Here is a 22,077-nt window from a genome sequence, read left to right as displayed (position 1 = left end):
GATCCCCGACGCTGCTTTCCCCGAGCAGCTGATTGCCTTGCTCGTGCTGGAAACTCGCCTCTGCGGGGCTCCAGCGCCCCGGCGCTTTGCAGCCCGCTGGCCGGGGGGGGGCCGCCCTCGCCCGTTTGAAACGCAGGGAGGGGCCCTGCTGCAGCAGGACAGGAGCCCGCGCCCCGCCCCGCCCGTGCGAGCCACGTGGCCGGCCCTAGCGGGGGGAGGGGCGAGGCCGGTAACGCCCAACCGCCGCGGAGCGGATGGGGAAGGGGTTCAGGTGGCTTGGGGTCAAGGGCGCGTCCCGCGCGCCCCGCCCTGCCCGGACGCCATTGGCCGGCGCGCCGGGCAGCAGCCAATGCGGTGGCCTTGCGTCCGGGAGCGTGACCTGCCGTCACGTGACGCGCTCAGTTTGCCGGTTGTGCACGAGATGGAGGAGTACGCGCGCGAGCCCTGGTGAGTCTGGGGCGCGCGGCGGCCGTTGGGGGGGGGGCGCGAGCCGGGGAGTCCCGCTGAGGGCCCGGGCTGGCTCCCTGCCTGGGCGGGTGGTAGCCTCGAGCGGGGCCCGCAGTGACCCGGCCGCCTGGCGCGAACCCTGGACCCGCCGCTGCGGGCAGCCCGTGACACGCAGCGCGGACGGGAACACAAACGCGCGAATCGCGAGTGGAGGAAACGGGCTCGGCCGCCGTGGGGCTCGTAGAGCAGCGGGGGCGGGAACAGGCGCGTTACGGGGGCTGCTCTGGCCGGTCTCCGCTGCAGTGCTGCTCCCGGCCACGCGGAGAGGTAAATCGGTGCCACTGTCCCGGGTTCTGCAGAACCCCCCCCCCCGGCCAGCGAGCAGCGAGCCAGCTTCAGGAAGAACAGCCAGCTGCAGCCATGGGGAAGGGTCCAACCCTGGCCTTCAGGCGAAGCGGTGGCATCCTTCTGCACTGAGGGCACCTCTCTGGGGGAGGGAAGTCGAGTCATTAGGGAGGGACCCGTAGTAGTTGGTCTTTAGCTGAGTTTGCAGTGACTAGCAGAAGTGCAGGTGACTTGCCTATCTGGCACAAAGGTTAACATTAAAAAAAATGTTTTATAAGATTAATGGAGATTGCCTGTCTCCTAGAACTGGAAGGGACCTTGAAGGGTCATTGAGTCCAGGCCCCTGCCTTCACAGCAGAACCAAGTACCATCCCTGACAAACCTTTGCTTCCACAAGGATTGAACTCACAACCCTGGGTTTAGCAGGCCAGGGCTCAAACCACTGAGCTATCCCTCCCCCCCAAGGTTGCAGATCTTCTCTACTCTTCTGTGTAGTGCTGGGGAAGACCTGATTGTGGTACAGGTACATACCAATGACATAAGGACAAATAGGAGAGAGGTTGTAAAGGCCGAATTTAGGCAACTAGGTAAGAGATTGAAGTCTAGTATCTCTGTGGCAGCATTCTCTGACATTAGGACAGAGGCATCCCTTCGGATGATGCTCAATCAGTGGAGTTTCTCTGTGTCCTAAAGTGATTATGTAAAATTGTTAGAAGTCTAAATAATAAGATGGATGCTTTGTATTAGATGAGGATATTGATATCATAGGCATCACAGAAACTTGATGGAATGAGGACAGTCAATGGGACATTGTATTTTGTTCCCTGGTATTACTATCAGGTTGTGCTGGTAGGGAGTGGCACTGTATGTATAAGAAAGCATAGAATCAAATGAAGTAAAAATTGTAACTGAGCCCAAATACCATAAATTATGTATAATAACTTAATGCGTGACTGTGCAGAGAACCTTAGAACTTGGTAAGTATTTTGGGAGAGCGTAGGTACATAAAGTTAATGTGTAATCGACAGGGGTGTAAAAGGTTAACAGGAAAGCCGGTAGGGGCTGGAGCAGCTCCCCACCCATTCTGGACAGAGGGCTGCTCTAGCCCCACTGGGCCCACTGCAGGCAGGGGTTTCTCTGGCTGGTCAAAGCAGCCCCTCTTTGCAGTGGGCCTGACTTCTCTGCTACAGGTTCACACTATGGATCCCTACCTTGCAGAGCTACCTGCAGATCTCACAACAAAGTCTCCCTAGAAGTGGGGCCACCTGCCCCTGCCCGCCCTGCTCCCAGGGAAGTTTTGCTGCAAGCTCTGCAGTATAAAGAGTCTTCAGTGCATGTAACCGCTAAGATTTTTAGCGGTTACGTGGTTACCTTTTAAAACCACTTGTTACATCCCTAGTAATTGGAAAGTTCTGATAGTTTTCTTATTCTTTATCCTTGATTTCAGCACTTTATATTTCTGTTTGTTTTTCCTCTTTAGCCCCTGGCGGATAGTGGATGACTGTGGTGGTGCCTTCACAATGGGAGTCATAGGTGGTGGCATCTTCCAAGCTATCAAAGGGTTCAGAAATTCCCCAGTGGTGAGTAAAATAATTTGTTGTAGATAAGCTAATATAGTAGCTTTGCTTCCAATAGTGAAACATATAGGAGTGACCTAAGAAGAGGAAATACCCATAAGGTTCTCTTCATGATAACTTGTCCCCAGTCTTCGTATTGAGAGACAGTATTTATCCCCTGCAGGAGAGATTGCAGACCAGGAGAATAAACCTGCTCCATCTCCCATGATCCACATAAAGTATGGGTCCATCTGTATAGAAGCCTTGCTGCCTTCTGCATGCTCCCTATGGCTTCTATGACCGGTGGCAGCCCTAGGGAAACCTTTTTAAGGGACATCTTCCTGCTGGGGTATCCTGCCTAGGGTTGCAGTGCCATTTAGAATTTGCTCAGCTCCCCATCCTTCATTAGCCACATTAAGTGGTGCTGTGACCCCTGGCACCAAGTCACAAGCAGGGTCAAACCTAGTGGAACCAGAGCTTTTGCTGAGGGGTGAGGGTGGGACAGGCCCAAAGCCCCCTCTCCACACTGGGCCAGGATTAGGGTTGCAATGCCAGGCATATATGTAATGAAGGGTTGCAAAAAGACCCACATATTTGGGAACATTGGATTAGGACACTCACCTAATAGGGGGGCAAAACCCACTTCATATTCCTTCTCAACAAGTGTTGGGAGTTGTATCCTTGATTTCCTCCTTGTCTTGGGTGAGTACTCTACTGGGCCCAAAGTTACGAGATAGCTCCTCCTTCCCCTTCGCGCCCGTTCTCCTCAATCCTTCCAGCTATTTCGTAAGGAGTTAGGCATGCAAGTTAGGCGGAGGAGCACCTATGTTCCCCTAGTTTGTGATTTGCACTCGAGCTTAGAGTGTGAGGTAGTAGTTTGCATACCCTGACATAGAAATTTAGGCATCTAAGGAACTTTTACTGCAAAATCTTCTATTCCATGTGGGCTTAGGCATGCGGCTAAGAGGGGCATTTCTGAGTATCAGTTGCCCCTAAATTAGGGAGTTAGGTGTCTAATTCTCTTTGTGAGTGACTCTGACCCATAAGCGTTCTGTTTAGGGTAAGCTATAAACATAGTAGTGGCCATAGTTGGTTAAGCCAATGGTCTGTCTAGCCCAGTATACTATTTTCCAACAGTGGTCAATGCCAGATGCTTCACAGGGAATGTCTGTTCTGTTCAGTCATTAAGTGATCCATTCCCTGTTGTCCACTCCCAGCTTCTGGCAAACACAGGCTAAGGGCACCCAGAGCAAGCTGTTGCATCCCTGACCATCCCGGCTAACAGCCAGTGATGGACCAAGAACTTCTCTAGGATTTTTTCTTTTAATTCTGTCATAATTTTGGTCTTCACAATATACCCTGGCAGTGAGTTCCATATGCTGTTGTACGTATATTGCATGAAGTATTTTTTTTGTCAGTTTTAAACCTGCCTACAAATTTCATTTGGTGACCCCTAGTTCTTGTGTTGTAAGAAGGTGTATTTACTTTCTACACCAGTCAAGATTCTATAGACCTCTGTCATATCCCCTTTCAGTCATCTCTTACCAAGATGAAAAATCCCAGTCTTTTTAATCCCCCCCTCCTATGAGAGCTGTTTCACGTCCCTAATCATATTTGTTACTCATTGCTATCTGTATCTCTCCTTTTTTGAGATGAAGCATCCGTATCTTCACCAAGATGTGACTCATAGACTTTAAGGTCAAAAGGGACCATTATGATCATCTAGTCTGACCCCCTGCACAGTGCAGGCCACAGAATCTCACCCACCCCTCTTAGAATAATCCTCTCACCTATGTCTCAGATATTGAAGCCTTCAAATACTTGAAGGCCCCATGATGCAGAGAATCCTCCAGCTGTGATCTGTGCCCCATGCTACAGAGGAAGGTGAAAAACCTCCAGGGTCTCTGCCAATCTACCCTGGAGGAAAATTCCTTCCCGACGCCAGATATGGCGATCAGCTAAACCCCGAGCATGTGGGCAAGACTCACCAGCCAGATACCCAGAAAGTTCTCTATAGTAACTCCTATCATCCCTCCATTGACCTATTTCCCATTGATAATAAATGGTCAATTAGTTACCAAGATCATGTTCTCAAACCATCCCCTTATCATAGAACTGGAAGAGACATCAGAAGGTCATCAAGTCCAGCCCCCTGCTCTAGGCAGGACCAATCCCATCTAAATCAACCCGGCCAGGGCTTTGTCAAGCCGGGACTTAAACACCTCTAGGGATGGAGACTCCACTACTTCCCTAGGTAACCCATTCCAGTGCTTCACTACCCTCCTAGTGAAATACTTTTTCCTAATATCCAACCTGGACCTCTCCCACCACAACTTGAGACCATTGCTCCTTGTTCTGCCATCTGTCACTACTGAGAACAGCCTCTCTCCATCCTCTTTGGAACCTCCCTTCAGGAAGTTGAAGGCTGCTATCATATCCCCCCTCACTCTTCGCTTCTCCAGACTAAACAGACCCAACTCCCTCAGCCTCTCTTCATAGGTCATGTGCTCCAGCCCCCTAATCATTTTGGTTGCCCTCCGCTGGACCCTCTCCAATGCGTCCACATCCTTTTTGTAGTGGGGGGCCCAGAACTGGACACAATACTCCAGCTGTGGCCTCACCAAAGCCGAATAAAGGGGAATAATGACATCTCTGGATCTGCTGGCAATGCTCCTCTTAATGCAGCCTAATATGCCATTAGCCTTCTTGGCTACAAGGGCACACTGTTGACTCATATCCAGCTTCTCATCCACTGTAACCCTCAGGTCCTTTTCTGCAGAACTACTACTTAACTGGTTGGTCCCCAGCTTGTAGCTATGCTTGGGATTCTTCCGTCCCAAGTGCAGAACTCTACACTTGTCCTTGTTGAACCTCATCAGATTTCTTGTGGCCCAATCCTCCAGTTTGTCTAAGTCACTCTGGATCCTATCTTTGCCCTTGAGCGTATCGACCTCTCCCCCCAGCTTAGTGTCATCCGCAAACTTGCTGAGAGTGCAATCCATCCCCCTCATCCAGATCATTAATAAAGATATTGAACAAAACCGGTCCTAGAACCGAACCTTGGGGCGCTCTGCTAGAAACCGACCGCCATCCTGACATGGAGCCATTGATCACTATCTGCTGGGCCCGGCCTTCTGGCCATCTTTCTATCCATCTTACCGTCCATTTATCCAATCCACATTCCCTTAACTTGCTGGCAAGAATATTGTGGGAGACCGTATCAAAAGCCTTGCTAAAGTCAAGGTATATAACATCCACTGACTTCCCCATGTCCACCGAGCCAGTTACCTCATCATAGAAGCTAATCAGATTGGTCAGGCAGGACTTGCCCTTTGTGAATCCATGCTGACTATTCCTAATCACTTTCCTCTCATCCAAGTGCCTCAAAATGGATTCCTTAAGGATCCCTTCCATGATTTTTCCAGGAACCGAGGTAAGACTGACCGGCCTATAGTTCCCTGGATCGTCCTTCTTCCCTTTTTTGAAGATGGGCACTATATTTGCCTTTTTCCAGTCATCTGGGATTTCTCCCGATCTCCACGTCTTTTCAAAGATAATAGCCAAAGGCTCCTCAATGACATTTTCCAACTCCTTCCGTACCCTCGGATGCACTAAGTCCGGACCCATGGATTTATGTACGTTTAGGTTTTCTAAATAGTTCCTAACCTGTTCTTTACCCACCAAGGGCTGTCCATCTTCATCCTATCTTGCGTCACTTAGCGCAGAAGTCCAGGAGCTGACCTTGTCCATGAATACAGAGGCAAAGAAAGCATTGAGTACTTCAGCTTTCCCCACATCATCTGTCACTAGGTTACCTCCTTCATCCAGTAGGGGCCGCACACCCTCTCTGATCACTTTCTTCTTGTTAACATGCCTGTAGAAACCTTTCTTGTTATCCTTCACATCCTTAGCCAGTCGGAATTCCATTTGCGCTTTTGCCTTCCTGATAACCCCCCGGCATTCTCGAGCTATACCTTTAAACTCCTCCCTGGTCATTTGTCCAGGTTTCCACTTTTTGTAAGCTTCCTTTTTGTGCTTAAGTTCACCAAGGATTTCCCCTGTAAGCCAATCCGGTCTCCTACCATGTTTGCCTCTCTTGCTATGCTTCGGGATGGTTTCTTTCTGTGCCTTCACTAAGGCTTCTTTAAAATACTGCCAGCTGTCCTGGACTCCTTTCCCCTTCATGTTAGCATCCCATGGGATTCTGCCCATCAGATCTCTGAGGGAGTCAAAATCTGCTTTTCTGAAGTCCAAGGTGTGTATTTTACTACTCTCTTTTCTTCCTTTGGTCAGGATCCTGAAATCTACCATCTCATGATCACTGCTTCCCAGGTTGTCACCCACCTCCACTTCCCCTATTAGTTCCTCCCTGTTTGTGAGCAGCAGGTCAAGCTGCGCACGGCCCCTGGTCGGATCCTTCAGCACTTGTGTCAAGAAGTTATCCCCAACATTCTCCAAAAACTTCCTGGATTGCCTGTGTACTGCCGTTTAGGGTTTCCCAGCAGATGTCAGGGTGATTAAAGTCCCCCACGAGAACCAGGGCGTGCGATCTGGCAGCTTCGCTCAGTTGTCCAAAGAAAACCTCATCCACCTGATTTGGTGGCGTGTAGCAGACACCAACCACAACATCACTGCTGTTGTTTGCTCCTTTAAACTTAACCCATAGACTCTCAACAGGTAGCTCTTCGCAGTCTGTTTTGGACTTAACTCTCCTGAGTAATTCTGTATCATCTGCAAGTTTTGCCACCTCACTGTTTACAACCTTTTCCAGATCATTCATGAATATGTTGAACAGTGCTTCGCAGACTCTTGGGAGACATCATTTATTTGCCCCTCTCTACTCTGGAAGTGTTACTGATCTTTAAAGTTGAGTTCCTCTCTCTTCTGTGTGGGTGCACAAGTAACCTATTATCTAAAAAAGCGCTTTAGGTTAGTGATGGGCAACCTAGGCTAGTGAGTGGGCCACATGACTGGCCCTTCTTCATCTCATTGAGCTGGAAGATTATCATAACCAAGATGGCCTCCCAGAGTAAGGTAGTTTTGCTAACTGCACATATGTACAGACAATTTGCAGGGTGTGCCAATTGAACCATAGCAGTGATTTGATTTAGTGCAGAGGGAGCGTACAGCGCTCGCAGTCAGTGTTGTGTGCCATCAGCATGCATTTCACTTCACATGCCCTTGCTTTAAGTGCATTTAACTTTAGGGAAAGAAACCTATGTGGAAGCTAGCAACTCTTCACATGGGTAAGTTAACAAAACGGCTCCACATAAAGCACCAATGGGTTGCCCATCGCTCAGGCCACAGGTTGCCCATCAGTGCTCTAGCTATTTTTTTTAAAAAGAGTTTAACATAGTTTCATTTGCAACACCTTTTGAGATCTATCAATTGTGGGGATAAAACCATATTTAAAAAAAAAATTTTTTCTACAGTGTTGCCGTGAGAATTATACCCAAAAGTGAGGAAAACGGGTTGATTATATAAGAGAAAAAAAGTTTTTTTAGAGATTATCTGTTGACAAGCCTCCACTCTTTCATTGGTTCTCTGCATGTATATTTTGTGAAGCAATTTGGGATCATTCAGGAGAAGAGGAGCTGCAGTAGAACCACAGGGTTACAAACACTTTGGAAATGGAGATTGTTTGTTGCTCTGAAAAAAAACAAACCCAATATGGTTGTTCTTTCAAAAGTTTGTAACTGATGTTGACTTAATAGAGCTTTGAAACTTCACTGTGCAGAGGAAAATAATGCTTTCTCTTTATTTTTTTAGTAGTTTCCATTTAGCACAGTACTGTAGTGTTTGCTTTTGTTGTTGTTGACTATTGCTGCCTCATTTTGTTCTAAATTCAAATGAAGTATGTGGTAAAATGATCAGTTTGTAACTCGGTTGTTTGTAATGCTGCGGTTATGCTGTATGTAAATGTAAGATACTATCATGTCATGTTTATTTTGTATGTGGTAGAAACATTACTTAGTGTCTTAGGGTACGTCTAGACTACATGCCTCTGTCACCAGAGGCATGTAGATTAGGTTACCAGCATAGGAAAATGAAGCGGCGATTTAAATAATCGCCGCTTCATTTAAATTTACATGGCTGCCGCGCTGAGCCGATCAGCTGTTTGTCGGCTCAGTGCGGTAGTCTGGACGCACGGGTGTTGACATCAAAGGCATTTGTCCACCACCCAGGTAAATCTCATCCCAGGAGGCATACCTGGGTGGTCAACAAATGCCTTTGATGTCGACACCCGTGCGTCCAGACTACCGCACTGAGCCGACAAACAGCTGATCGGCTCAGCGCGGCAGCCATGTAAATTTAAATGAAGCGGCGATTATTTAAATCGCCGCTTCATTTTCCTATGCTGGTAACCTAATCTACATGCCTCTGGCGACAGAGGCATGTAGTCTAGACGTACCCTTAGTTTTAAAAAAAGAAAAGAAAAAAATAAGTGGTCCAGCAATTAGACTTCACATCCATACCAAAAAAGATATAGAACTAATTTGTATAGTTTACAGGTGTTATAATTACATGCTAAATGCTATTTGAAATTAAAAATATTAGAAAGCATTGATAACTGTATGGATTAAAAACAATTCCACTTCATTGGTTGATGTAAAATATAGTCTGAAATGGACAGGTTTTTATAATTTCCTGACAGATTTATAATGAAAGAGCTTCCAGATGCTTAGTAATAACTATAATTGGATATGAAGGGGTGCAGTTTAATTAGCTGTAAAACTTACTGTGTTTAGTTTTGTTTCATTCTGATTGTCCTCTTTGGTTTATTTTAGGGTGTAAATCACCGGCTGCGGGGAAGTTTGACAGCTATTAAAACAAGAGCACCACAATTAGGAGGTAATTGCAGTTCTGTATGCTCATTATTCTTAAGCCTTTTCTCCAGAGGATTTCAAGGGAAATGAATAGTTCAGGGATTCAGAACTTTTCACCTCTAAGGACTAGATCTACAGAAATATTTAACTGCTACTTGAGGCACTTAAGTCAAAAATGTAAAACTCCCACTCAGTTGCTGTCCAACCCTTCAGGTGCCTATGTTTCTTCCAGTAATATGCCTGTCCACCTGAGACCCAATTCACACCTAAGCCCCAGTGAGATTTACAGACTAGGTGTTTGCCCATCTATGTGCCTGTTGGGCCTGATCCAGTAGGAGTGCTTGGAGGCCACCTTAGAGCAAGTCTACTGGACTTGGCCAGAGAGATGGTGAGGGTATTCCTCAAGGGTATGTGAGAGTGAGGTTCAAGTCCCTATTCCAATGAATGCTTAATCATTTAGATTGACCAGCTTTAACAGGAATGAGAGGGACCAACCTGTCCCAGGATACCCCACAGTCCAATGATTAAGGTACTCACTTGGGAAGTGAGATACTGAACTTCAAGTCCCTTCTCTCCAGCAGAGCTGGGATTTGAACCTAGGTCTACCATATCTTGGGGTGGATGCACTTACTGCAGAATTATAGAGAATGAGGGGATAGCTGCTGCCACCTTCTTTTCCTTGTTTTTTGCTAGAAAGGCCTGCCTTAGTTTAGGTGCCTAATTCCAAGAGAGGTTTCATGGCTGTGAATCCCTTCATCTGCTTTGCAGTTAGGCACCTAAGTCCCTTTAAACGGCAGGACTTCTGCCACACCCTTTCTTGCCATTCGTTAGTGACTTGGAAAGGATGCTTATAAAATTTGCATATAACACCAAGCTGTGAGGGGCTGGTAGCACTTTGGAGAACATGATTAGAATTCAAAATTTCCTTGACTAATTGGAGAACTGGTCTGAAATAAGAGGTGAAATTCAGTAACAGATAAAAAAGTACTATCCTACAAATTGGAAAATAAGTGACTAAGTGGTCATACTGCTAAAAAGGATCTGAGGCTTATAGTTTATCATAAATTGAATATAAGTAAACAATGAGACACAGTTGTGAAGTTATCATTCTGGTGTGTTGTAAGTAAGACATAGGGGGGAAATTGATCTGCTCTGTTTAGCACTTGTGAGATGTCACCTGGAATGCTAGTTCTGGCCACCACGCTTTATAAAAGATATGGATAAGTTGGAGAGAGTCTAAAGGAGAGTCATACAAATGATAAATAACTTAGAAAACTGGACTTGAGGTGTGTTTAGTCTTGAGAAAAGAAGACTGAAAGGAAACTGAGTCTTCACATATGTTAAGGGCAGTGATCAATTCTTCATGACCACTGAAGGTAGGACAAGAAGATCTTAATCTACAGCAAGGGAGAATTAGGTTAAATATTAGGAAAAACTTCCTAACTAGAAGGCTAGCTAAGCATTGGACCAGACTTCCAAGGGAAATTGTGTAATCCCCATCATTGGCTGTTTTTCAAAACAGATTAGATAAACCTCTGTCAGGGATGATCTAGGTTTACTTGGCCCTGCTTCAGTTTGGTAGGCTGGACTAGATGACCCCTGAGGGAGGGCCTGACGAGTCCATTGCAAAGCGTTCGGGGCCCACCCATTCCCCACCACCACCACCACCACCACCAAGAAGCCCCAGTACCTATCTCCAGCAACAGTGGAGGTAGCGCCGGCTTCCCATGGGGTAGACAGAAGTCCTGCAGATGCCCGCCACTTCCGGGGTTTCAGGAAGTGCGCTGGCTGCTCCCCCTCCCCCAAACAGCCAGCGCAGTACCTGAAAGGCCAGGTCTGTGGCATGCCAGGAATGTCCTTCCCCGGTGGGGGGAGGAGTCCTTGGAGGAGGCACGTGCTGGGGACTCCCTGTTCCCTGCCCCAGCACCCACCAGCACCCTTCCCCAGTATCCTGTCCCCTGCTCCCACCAGCATAGTTGGGGCCACATTAGTGAGACTTGGGGGGTTTTGGAGGAGTGTGGGTGGTTTTTTTTTTTTTTTTTTTATCTCACTTATGTGGCCCCAACTGACTTTTCTGTGGGTCAGTGACCCCTGATTCAAAACAGGTTCCCCGCCCTTCTCATAAATAAAGACAATGCAGAAACTTTGTGTTTGACATAATATTTTATTTAAAAATGGAACCTGGCCAACAAACCCCCAACTGGGGCCAAGCACCCATCTGGCTGCAGCAGCATAACACTCCTGTACCGACCCCAAATCTGAGCCTGTCATACACTGTAACCCCCTGTCCTGAGCCTCTCACATCCCCAAACTCCTGCATCCCCACATCCTCAGTCTTCTGCTAAAACACTTCTGCACCATCCACACACTGCAAATCTGTGTCCTGAGCCCATCATACTCCCAACCACCCTGCCCTGAGCTCCTCACGCACCCCAACCCAAACTCCTGCACCCTCACATCCACAAGCCTGTGGCTTGCTCAGCACCCCAACCCTCCACCTGACCCAAAAACTCCCCAGCCTGGATCCCCCTCTTGAGCCAGCATCCCCTTCTCCACCTTCTCTTGCATCCAGATTCCCTCCCAGAACTTGCACCTCTCATCTCTTCCCACACCCAAATCCCTCATTCCCACCCTAGAGCCCCCACAACCTGTTTCAACCCAGTGAGGGTATAGCTAGACTACAAGAGTTTTTTCCAGGATACCAGAGGAATCTCGGGAAAAACTCTTCTGCGTCCAGGAACGTGTTTGTTCTTCCGCTTTTTTAGCGGAAGAGCAAACATGATCTTTCGGCAACCCCTGTATTCCTCATTCCACAAGGAATAAGGGGGCTTCCGAAAGAAGGGGTTTTTCTGACATTTGGCCCAGTCTAGACAGTCCACGTTGGAAAAACCTCTTCCTACAGAAGAATCCAAAAAAAAATGGCAGTGTAGCTGTACCCCCTGAGAGTGTATAAGGGTTGGGGATAGCAAGTGATGGAAAGGAGGAGAACAGAGGGGGTGGGGCTTCAAGGAAGGGGTGGGGTCTTGGGGGAAGGATGGGGAAGATCTTGGATTGTTCTGACGTTAAAAAGTGATCTTGGGCATAAAAAGATTGGAGACCACTGGTCTAGATAATATTTAGCCCTGCCTTGCGTGCTGGGGACTAGACTAGAAGACTTCTTGAGATACCTTCCAGGCCTACAGTTCTATGATGGTTCCAATGGTAGAAGAAGAAAAACTTTTACACTGATGAATTCGTAGTTAAATATTTAAGTTCCTCTGATCACATTAAACCATATTATTAAGATGGAGACTCATTTACAATTACTGATATTTGGGAGGTTTTTTGTTGTCTAGCACAAAATAATGAATATTATCTACTTTATTGGGTGAGTTAGGATACATAGCGTAATGCAATTGTATGTTTTAATCTAATTTTTATGAATTTGGTTGTATTTTAAGGCTCAGAAGTAAGCTTCCTAAAATATTACAACACACAATGTTATCTGTTATCTTTAGTGTTCCTCACTGTGCTTTAATTTTTTCCCCCAAACAGGTAGCTTTGCAGTATGGGGTGGTCTCTTTTCCATGATTGACTGTAGTATGGTGAAAATGAGGGGTAAAGAAGATCCATGGAACTCAATCACAAGTGGTGCCTTAACTGGAGCCATATTAGCCTCTAGAAGTAAGGAACTGCACTCTGCATTGAACAGCATTTATATTTGAAATTATAAATCTCAAATGATCAGACACTTCAGTGATAATCTGATAATCAGACATCTTTTATGAAACTTTGGAACCCCATTTGCTTAAAAAGCAATATTAAAGCTTTTTGTTTTCTGTTTTCAAGAATACTAGGGGGCTGCGCACACTGCTCACCATGCTCGCCAACCCGCCTCTCTCTGGCAGTAGGCAGCCCCGGCTCTCTCCTCCCTCCCTCCCTTCCCCTGGCTGCTGGAGAGGGCCAGGCTTGGCCATAGCATGGGAGCCCCCAGCTCTTCCCCTCCCCACCAGACACTGGGGATGGCCGGGCTGCAGCAGCCCCAGCTCTCTCCCCTCTCCCAGCACCGGGGAGGGAGGAAGCCATGCAGCTGGGGGCGGCGGGACACAGAGCAATATAATTATGTCCAGGGCTCGCCAAGCGGTGGTGTGCCCCGCTCGCCAGCTGTGTGGTTCTGCGAGCTGCGCATGCGCAGATCTGTCTTGTCGAGCCCTGGTTATGTCACTCTGTTGTCCTGCTGGCTGACTAGATGGATATATGTACGAGAGTGAGAGCGAGAATGTTGCATTTATTTTGACTGTTTTATCAATAGTGGCATAACACATTCAAAATGTAGCAAGCCTGAGAGAGAGCTGTGTGAGTCTTGTGGCACCTCAGAGACTAACAGATTGATTTGGGCATTAGCTTTGTGAGTAAAAACCACTTTGTCAGAAGCATGGAGTGGAAATCATGGGGGCTGGGATCCAAAGAAAGGAGTGAGTTATCAAATGTAGGACCAGTGTTAACAAGGCCAGTTCAGTCATAGTGGATGGGGCTAACTTCCAGCAATTGATTTGGTGACTCTGTCTCCTGTTTGGTTTTATGAGAAGCAGTCCCATTCCAGGCACATCCTGTGCTCCTGGCAGAACCAAATCCTGATGTTGCTTTAAGTTCTGATCAGAGGAAGCTGTATACTCAGGATGATAAGCATGTAATTGGTTAATCATGTAGTCAACAACGTTTTTGTTGACTGCACAATTAATCGATAAGGGTTAGCACTGCAAGCACTCAGTCCCATAAGAATGGCCATACTGGGTCAGACCAAAGGTCCATCTAGCCCAGTACCCTGTCTGCCGACAGTGGCCAGTGCCAGGTGCCCCAGAGGGGGTGGACCGAAGCAATTTGTCTCCTGCCATCCTTCTCCAGCGTTTGATAAACAGAGGCCAGGGAGCACCATTCCTTACCCCCTGGCTAATAGCCTTTTATGGACCTATCCTCCATGAATTTATCTAGCTCTTTTTTAAACTCTGTTATAGTCCTAGCCTTCACAGCCTCCTCTGGCAAGGAGTTTCAACCTGTGCAACCTGTCCCGGCAAGGGCCAGGTCCCAGCAACTACCCCAGCTGCAGCTCTTCACTAAGAGTATTTTAGGAGCTGGCAGGCATCGGATCCTGGGAGCTACCCCTGCTGCAGCTCTGCAATAACATTTAGTGGGGGTAGCTCCTGGGACCTGGCATGAGCCGGGACTGAGCCAGGCTGCCTGCCCACCAGCTCCTGTAGAGCCGTAGCGGTAGTAGCTCCTGGGACCTGGTGTGAGCCAGGCTAACAGCCAGCCCATTAAAAAAATTTACTGGCAAAGCCGTGGGGTGGGAGAGGAGCTGATAGCTGTGTGTTACTGATAGTCAGTCACTTACCAGTTCATTGATTAACCGACTACACTGTTACATCCCTCCTGTATTCTGAATTTGGTGGGCCTTGCACCTACCGTTTAGGAGGGGTCCTTGAACATTATGTGATGTGATATACTCCTTACCTCTGATTCCACTCCGTGCATCTGAAGAAGTGGGTTTTACCCATGCAAGCTTATACCCAAATAAATCTGTTAGTCTTTAAAGTGTCACAAGAATCCTCCATTTTTACATTCAAAATGGTTATTTAAAGATCTTTTTAATGCAGTGGAATAAGGTTTACTTTTTGAGTCGCAATACACCATTTAGGCCCCATTCAGGAAGTATTCTCAAAAGTCCATAAGAACAGCCATGTTGGGTCAGACCTAACATCCATCCAGCCCAGTGTCCTGTCTTCTAACAGTGGCCAGTGCCAGGTGCCCCAGAGGGAATAAACAGAACAGGGAATCATCATGTGATTTGGACTCCCCTGTCATTCATTTCCAGCCTCTGACAGACAGAGGCCAGGGACACTATTCCTACCCATCCTGTCCCACCCATGGGATTTAAACATGTTAATGCTCTCCTGAATAGTTCCATGTGTGAAAATCAGAAGTAAAGCAAAAACTTAGATACAATGAATAGTCTAGCAGCACCTTAAAGACTAACAAAACATGTAGATGGTATCATGAGCTTTCGTGGGTACAGTTAGACCTTTTTGAACAGTGTTTTGTTGAGTATTAATGTTGGCAACACAGTGTAGTTGAAAGGGATTTTGAAGATCTGATTTTGTGGGTGACAAATTAAGCATGGGCAGTATTTTACATATAGTCTACCATGTCTAATATTCATAGTAAAAATTATCTTGAATCCAAATGTTGAATTAAATGTCCATGATGATAATTTGGACTGCCATCTATTAATTGCACCACTGAATCTGGAGACTTGACACTTTAATGAAAAGCGGTGGACTTTGCTCAGTGTGGTTCACCTGCTGGGTGGTGTTCACTGTTCCAGGTAGTGGCACTTAGATGACTTACAGAGAGAGATGAGAGTGAGTTTCCTTTACAGCCTTAGCCGAGAGCCTGCTGGCTTTTAGCTCAAGCTATAGAGGCTCATGCACTAAGCTCCAGAGGTCTGAGGTTTGGTTCTGCCTGTTGGAATTACACATGCTTGAAGTTTTTGATTAGCCACTGCCAGTACTATGAAGAGGCATTGAATAGTGATTAGAGCATGGATGTAGGAGTGAAGATCCTCTCTTTGCCTTCATTTCTCCCTTTGTAAAATGAGAATAACAAAGTTACAGCACCTTACACAATGGAGTCCTGGCCCGTGACTAGGGCTCCTAGCACTATTGCAATACAAGTAATAAATAGTACCCAACTCACTAAGGCATTGTGAAGTGTTTAGAAGTCTGTAGGTGAAAAGTGCTAGAGAAAGGCCAAGTAAAATGACTGTATCCTTAAACAGCATCAGTATCATCTTGTTTCACCAAGGAAAGGTATGTGTGGTACTTCTACTTCTATTTGTAATATTAATGACTGACAAGTCTACTTCGTCACCGGAGTGGTGGTAATTGTATTAAAAGTGATATATAAAATTGCCAGCCCTGTGCAGAACAGGGGTTTGGAAAGCAATGTGCTTTGTATTCTGACCTCTTTAGATGGACCAGTTGCCATGGTTGGGTCAGCTGCTATGGGAGGAATACTGCTAGCTTTGATTGAAGGAGCTGGTATCCTGTTAACAAGATTTGCCTCTACACAATTTCCGAATGGTAGGTGTTCTGCTCTTCAGATTACAGTACTTTTTCCTATAATACTTTCTCAGAATACAAGTGCTCAAGTGTAACATTAAAAATGAGTAGTCCTGTGGCACTTTAGAGCATGTCTACGCTATAGGGGAAAAAAGTAAAATTAAGATACGTAACTTCAACTATGTCAATTGCACAGGTGAAGTTGAAATAGCTTAATTCAGCTTTTGGCACTGTCTACGCAGCAGGAAGTTGAAGGAAGAGCACTCTTCCTTTTACTTCCCTTACTCCTTGTGAAATGAGGGTTACAGGAGTCAGAGAAAGAAGTCCTCCAGTTTGAAATTATTTCAAAATAACGGCTTGCTGTGTAGACACACACTTCGTTATTTTGAAATAATGCCAGTTATTCCAAAATAACGCTGCTATGTAGATGTACCCTTGGAGACTAAAAAATATATATAGAATCATGAGCTTTTGTGTGTAAAAACCAAGTGTAACAGTTTATGGGGAATGAAACAGCAAAATTCCCTTTTCAAGTATTGAAATACCAGGCATGGTAAGTTCATTTTCTGAGCTCTTTAGGATTCTGTTTTTCATTTTATAGTTGGTTTCCAAATGTGTAGTTATTACATGTATATTTTAAAAAAGCTGCATAAATACTGGAAGAGTGATTTTCTGTTATTACACTCCTCCCCCCAAACTTATCACATTATTCCACCTAAATTCTCAGGTCAGCAGAACAGAACTCTTTACATAAGGACATTTGTAATTAAATTTACCTGGGAATGGTTTTTGACCTCCATATAATAGTCTCTCTTCTGTGATGTGGCTGGTCAGTTTCACCAGGATACTGAATATACAAAAAATGCACATTAATGTTGTTGGCAGTAATAAGATGTGGTGATGCCTCAGAACAATCACTGCGTTTAGTTATGTGGCATACCTAACCCAGTTCACATGTTCATGGATGGGAATAACAGTTGTTGTGCAGGCCTTTTAGCAAAACTTTGGCAAATCTGCATTCATTCTTGAGGGCACAAATTGGGACAGGGGTTTTAATTCTGCAGTGATGGGTTGGCTCACTTCTGTGATGGATTGGAAAGAATACTTTGAAAGTGTATCTTAATATTTTTTGTCATAAATCACTGTCCTACTGAGCTTTCTTTTGCCTGTATTCATTATTTTCTTCTTTTTTTTTACAGGCCCTCAATTTTCAGATGATCCCTCCCAGTTGCAGCCCTCCCCATTTGGAGATTACAGGCAATATCAATGATTACATTATTCTGCTGTTTCGCATTGTACGTGAGAGTTGTCATTTATAAAATGCTGAAGAACAAGATGCAGTATGTTTTAAAACCTTACATTGGAAATGGATGCTGGACCTCTTTTGTACAAACCATGGCAAGAGGACATGTCACACTTTTTCACTGTAAACATAGACAGAACTTTTAGAAGATCATACCTATATTTATTCATCATAGGGTTCCATGGTCACACAGTTGATATGTCTGACATAACACATTAATGCTTAAGCTGAGGACCAAACAGAATGCCGTAATACTTTGGATATGGAATGAAATGAATTTCCTTAGGGACTTCTTTGAAGTGTGGTATTAACCATTATTGTTACCTCCATTAACAATAGAAACGATCTTCTCTCTTCACAGTCAGTATCACATTTAGATCACAATACTGAGCATTTTGGTTTATTTTAAGAAAATTCATTCGTCAACACTCCTGAGGTGAACATTGGAGAGGATGTTGTGTATTGAGCCAATGAAGAGTAATACGTTTTTGGAACTATCTTTTGTGCTGCATAAAGTATTTCTCTCCACACAAATCAATTGTAAGTAAAATATCTAGCTTATAAAAGGTTCCTTTCCAGATTATTTCCTACAAGGCTACTGTGCCTTGATTGCTGACCACCTGAAACCTTCCTTAGTGTTTAAATGCTCAAAATACTTTAGAAGAAAAGTTCTCTGCAGATAAGGGTTGTTTGCATTAACTAAAAGTTGCTGATTCCTGAGCTTCAGTTGGGAAGAAGATATTTTTCTTGTTTTTAAACATGGGCCAGGAACTAATTGAAGCAGAACTTGTGACTTGCAGCTTTATAAGGCACAAAAATGTTTGCTTTCCTCCATTGCTCTAAGATGCGATGGTGCATGTTCTAGTGTGAGACCTCAAGTACTTCACTAGCGTATACAGTAGCATAATAAATAATTGACACTTTTGGTGATTCAGTATTTTTGGTTTTGAAACTAGTTCTAATGTTCAAAATGTAGTAGCTTGCACGGTGGGTTTCTTCCTGTCATTAATAGGAATTAGTGAGGCGTGGCTGTATTTTGAACAAGAAAACGAAATAGTGTGTCCATAATGCATATTTTAAATTTTCTTGCCTGTTTGGGAACCTGGGCCTTGAAATGGGTCATTTAAAAGAATTGGAACAATGCTATACTCAAATAAGCGCAGTGTATTGAGTCAGCCATATCTTCTTCCTGGATTGGTACTTGTAAATGATCATGCTTGCTTAACTGGAAAAGAGTGTCAGATCATTACAATGTATCTAAAGATGCTCATGTACAAAATGGAAGTCAGTTTATAATAAATATAATTAGTGCAAATACCACATATGTGCAGTGTGATGTAGTCTGAATTTTAAAATCTTCCTCCTCTTTAACAGAGCTTTGTCAGTGTCATGTGCAAAACACAAAGGATTTATCTTGCTAAAGCAAGGAAGAAATGAAAAGCGTACTACAAATTCATTCCCACAGTACTGAGAAGTTTTGTGACTGAGGGCATAGCAAAGATGGTTAATGCTTCATGTACCTGCTCATCACAGTGCCCATCACTCCCTGCTGATGGTAGGTGCGGGAGTCCCCCCATCCTTTCTCAGGCAGCATGCCCATGGTGGGCAATAGGCGGCTTAGGACCTCAGCACTAGCATTAGAGAGCAGTTCTTGTACCCACCTGTGCTGAAGGAGAAGCTCCCAGCTGTGAAGAATGACTAAGTAACGGTTCATGAATAAACCCAACCAATGTGGAAGTCCATTGGACTAGAGCTACTCAGCAGGAAGGGGACGAGTGAGGAGGAAATGGAGAGAGCATGGCAGCCAGGCACTGCTGGTGCATGATCAAAAGCAGCCAGATGACGCAGGCTCTGACAAGTAACATGTTATACAATTGATGTAAGGTTGCTGTTTCTAAAGATCTGAAATTGTGTGTGATGGGTTAGCTCACAGAAGTCCCCTTCGTGTTATCCCTCAGTGCGCTGATCATGCCACTGCTGCCCACCTTCCTGCCCTGTCCTGCAGGGCCAGAAGCTCTGGTCTCCCCCAGCCAAGGCAGAGTTGTGGTTCCTGGCCCCCGCAGATCTCGCAGACACTGTACTAGCTCAGCTCTGGGAGGGCTCAGCCCCCAGGAAATCAACCCCCCAAAGAGACCAAAACCCCAAACAAATCCATCTTCCTCCATGTAAAAGGCTTACGCTGAACAAACTCATAAGGCCCACCTTCTCTTTCACAAAGTAAGCAGCCTCTTAGCTTGGGACCAGTCCTCCCCCCGTTCACTCTTAGATGTTTCCAGCAGGAGTGAAACAGCTTGTGGGGTCTTATAGATCACAGCAGGAGACTCCCAAAAAAGTGTCCCCAGAGGAGACAGGAGAGGGTACAGTAGTAGCAGTGGAGCCCCATCACCCGTGTGGTGGTGGTGAGGACTGTGTCTGGCAGTATCAACCACTCTCTACACAGGGGTTGGGCTGGCTAGGGGAAGGGACAGGAGAAAGGATGGGGGGCTGGGAGCCACTTTGAGGGAATGTTGCCTATGAATCTCAGCACTACTTGGCTGGAGGTAGGGGGGCAAGGCCCCAGCCCTGGTATGTGTCAGCTTCAGCACCCACCCCACAGCCCCAGGACTCTGGATCCCAGAGCACTGGGCAGGCAATGCGTCCAGCTCCCTGTGGGAAGTGCACTGGCCTGTGGGAGGGGCCACAATAGGCTATTTGCGGATACTCAGTCTCCCCCTGCCTATAATACCTGGCACCCATGCTATGCTACAGCCTTAGGCAATCTACCATATGTTGCTCAAGTGTGTGTGTAAAAGCCACTTCCCTTCCTGAGCAACCTGTTTTGTCAACAGCACTATAATAAGGACCTAGAATGGCCAGACTGTCAGACTAAGGATCCATCCAGCCCAGTATCCCATTTTCCACCAGTGTCCAATGCCAGGTATCCCAGAGGGAATGAACAGAACAAGTAATCATCAAGTGATCCATCCCGTCACCCATTCCCAGCTTTTGACAGAGGCTAAGGACACAATCCCTGCCCATCCTGGCTAATAGCCATTGATGGACCTATCCTACATGAATTTATCTTGTTCTTTTTTGAGCCCTGTTAAAGTCCTGGTCTTTACAACATCCTCTGGCAAGGAGTTCCACAGTTGATTGTGCATTGCGTGAAGGAACATTTCCTTTTGTTTTAAACCTCCTACCTATTAATTTCATTTGGTGATATTTAGTTCTTATGTTCTGGGAGCAAGTAAATATTTTTCCTTATCTACTTTTTCCACACTAGATCTCTATCCTATCCTCCCTTAGACTCCTCTTTCCTAAGTTGAAAAGTCCAAGTTTGTCATCTCTCCTCATATCGCAGCCATTCCAAATGCCCAATGATTTTTGTTGCCCTTTTCTGAACTTTTTCCAGTCCCAAAATATCTTTTTTGAGATGTGGCCACCACATCTGCATGCAGTATTCAAGATGTGGGTGTACCATGGATTTATATAGCGGCAATAAGATATTCTATCTTATTCTCTATTCCTTTTTTAAACTTATTTCTAACATTCTATTTGCTCTTTTGACTGCAGCTGCACCATGTGGATGTTTTCAGAGAACTATCCACAATGACTTCCAAGATCTCTTTTTTGAGTGGTAATAGCAAATTTAGTCCCCATGATTTTGTATGTATAGTTGGGATTATGTTTTCCAATATGCATTACTTCACATCAGTGTTTCTTAAACTTTTTAAGACCGAGGAACACCAAGGATTTTTTTGTTTGGGGAAGAGAGGGGAAAAAAGGTCAGGAGGAAAGTTATTAAGCAAAAAAAAAAATTCACCATTTTGAACTCTGTTATTCTCTGTGGCACACCTCCGACTTGGCCGCGGAACACAGTTTAAGAAACACAGTTTTGCATTTATCAAAATTCCAGATCGCAGGCCCTGGTTCTCGTGGGGGACTTTAATCACCCTGACAACTGTTGGGAAACCAATACGGCAGTACACAGGCAATCCAGGAAGTTTTTGCAGAAAGTTGGGGATAACTTCTTAACACAAGCGCTGAAGGATCCGACCAGGGGCCGTGCTCAGCTTGACCACCTGCTCACAAACAGGGAGGAACTAATAGGGGAAGTGGAGGTGAGTGACAACCTGGGAAGCAGTGATCATGAGATGGTAGATTTCAGGATCCTGACCAAAGGAAGAAAAGAGAGTAGTAAAATACACACCTTGGACTTCAAAAAAGCAGATTTTGACTCCCTCAGAGATCTGATGGGCAGAATTCCCTGGGATGCTAACATGAAGGGGAAAGGAGTCCAGGACAGCTGGCAGTATTTTAAAGAAGCCTTATTGAAGGCACAGAAAGAAACCATCCCAACGCATAGCAAGAGAGGCAAACATGGTAGGAGACCGGATTGGCTTACAGGGGAAATCCTTGGTGAACTTAAGCACAAAAAGGAAGCTTACAAAAAGTGGAAACTTGGACAAATGACCAGGGAGGAGTTTAAATGTATAGCTTGAGAATGCCGGGGGGTTATCAGG

General features: G+C 45.5%; 1 protein-coding gene across 1 annotated transcript; it reads left to right on the top strand.

Annotated features, from left to right (window-relative positions):
* The first annotated feature begins 291 nt into the window (after positions 1-291).
* Positions 292-18,897, top strand: TIMM17A (translocase of inner mitochondrial membrane 17A). The gene is made up of 6 exons (XM_075910302.2): positions 292-447; positions 2,273-2,372; positions 9,137-9,200; positions 12,710-12,838; positions 16,183-16,293; positions 17,472-18,897. The coding sequence occupies exons 1-6, from the start codon at positions 350-352 to the stop codon at positions 17,540-17,542; spliced, it is 573 nt and encodes a 190-aa protein (XP_075766417.1). The 5' UTR covers positions 292-349; the 3' UTR covers positions 17,543-18,897.
* The last annotated feature ends 3,180 nt before the right edge of the window (positions 18,898-22,077 follow it).

This window comes from Pelodiscus sinensis, chromosome 27 (genome assembly GCF_052426305.1).
Source record: "Pelodiscus sinensis isolate ZL-2025 chromosome 27, ASM5242630v1, whole genome shotgun sequence".
Classification (NCBI taxonomy): domain Eukaryota; kingdom Metazoa; phylum Chordata; order Testudines; family Trionychidae; genus Pelodiscus; species Pelodiscus sinensis.
Note: the sequence above shows the minus strand (reverse complement) of the source record. Positions and strands in the feature narration are given on the sequence as shown.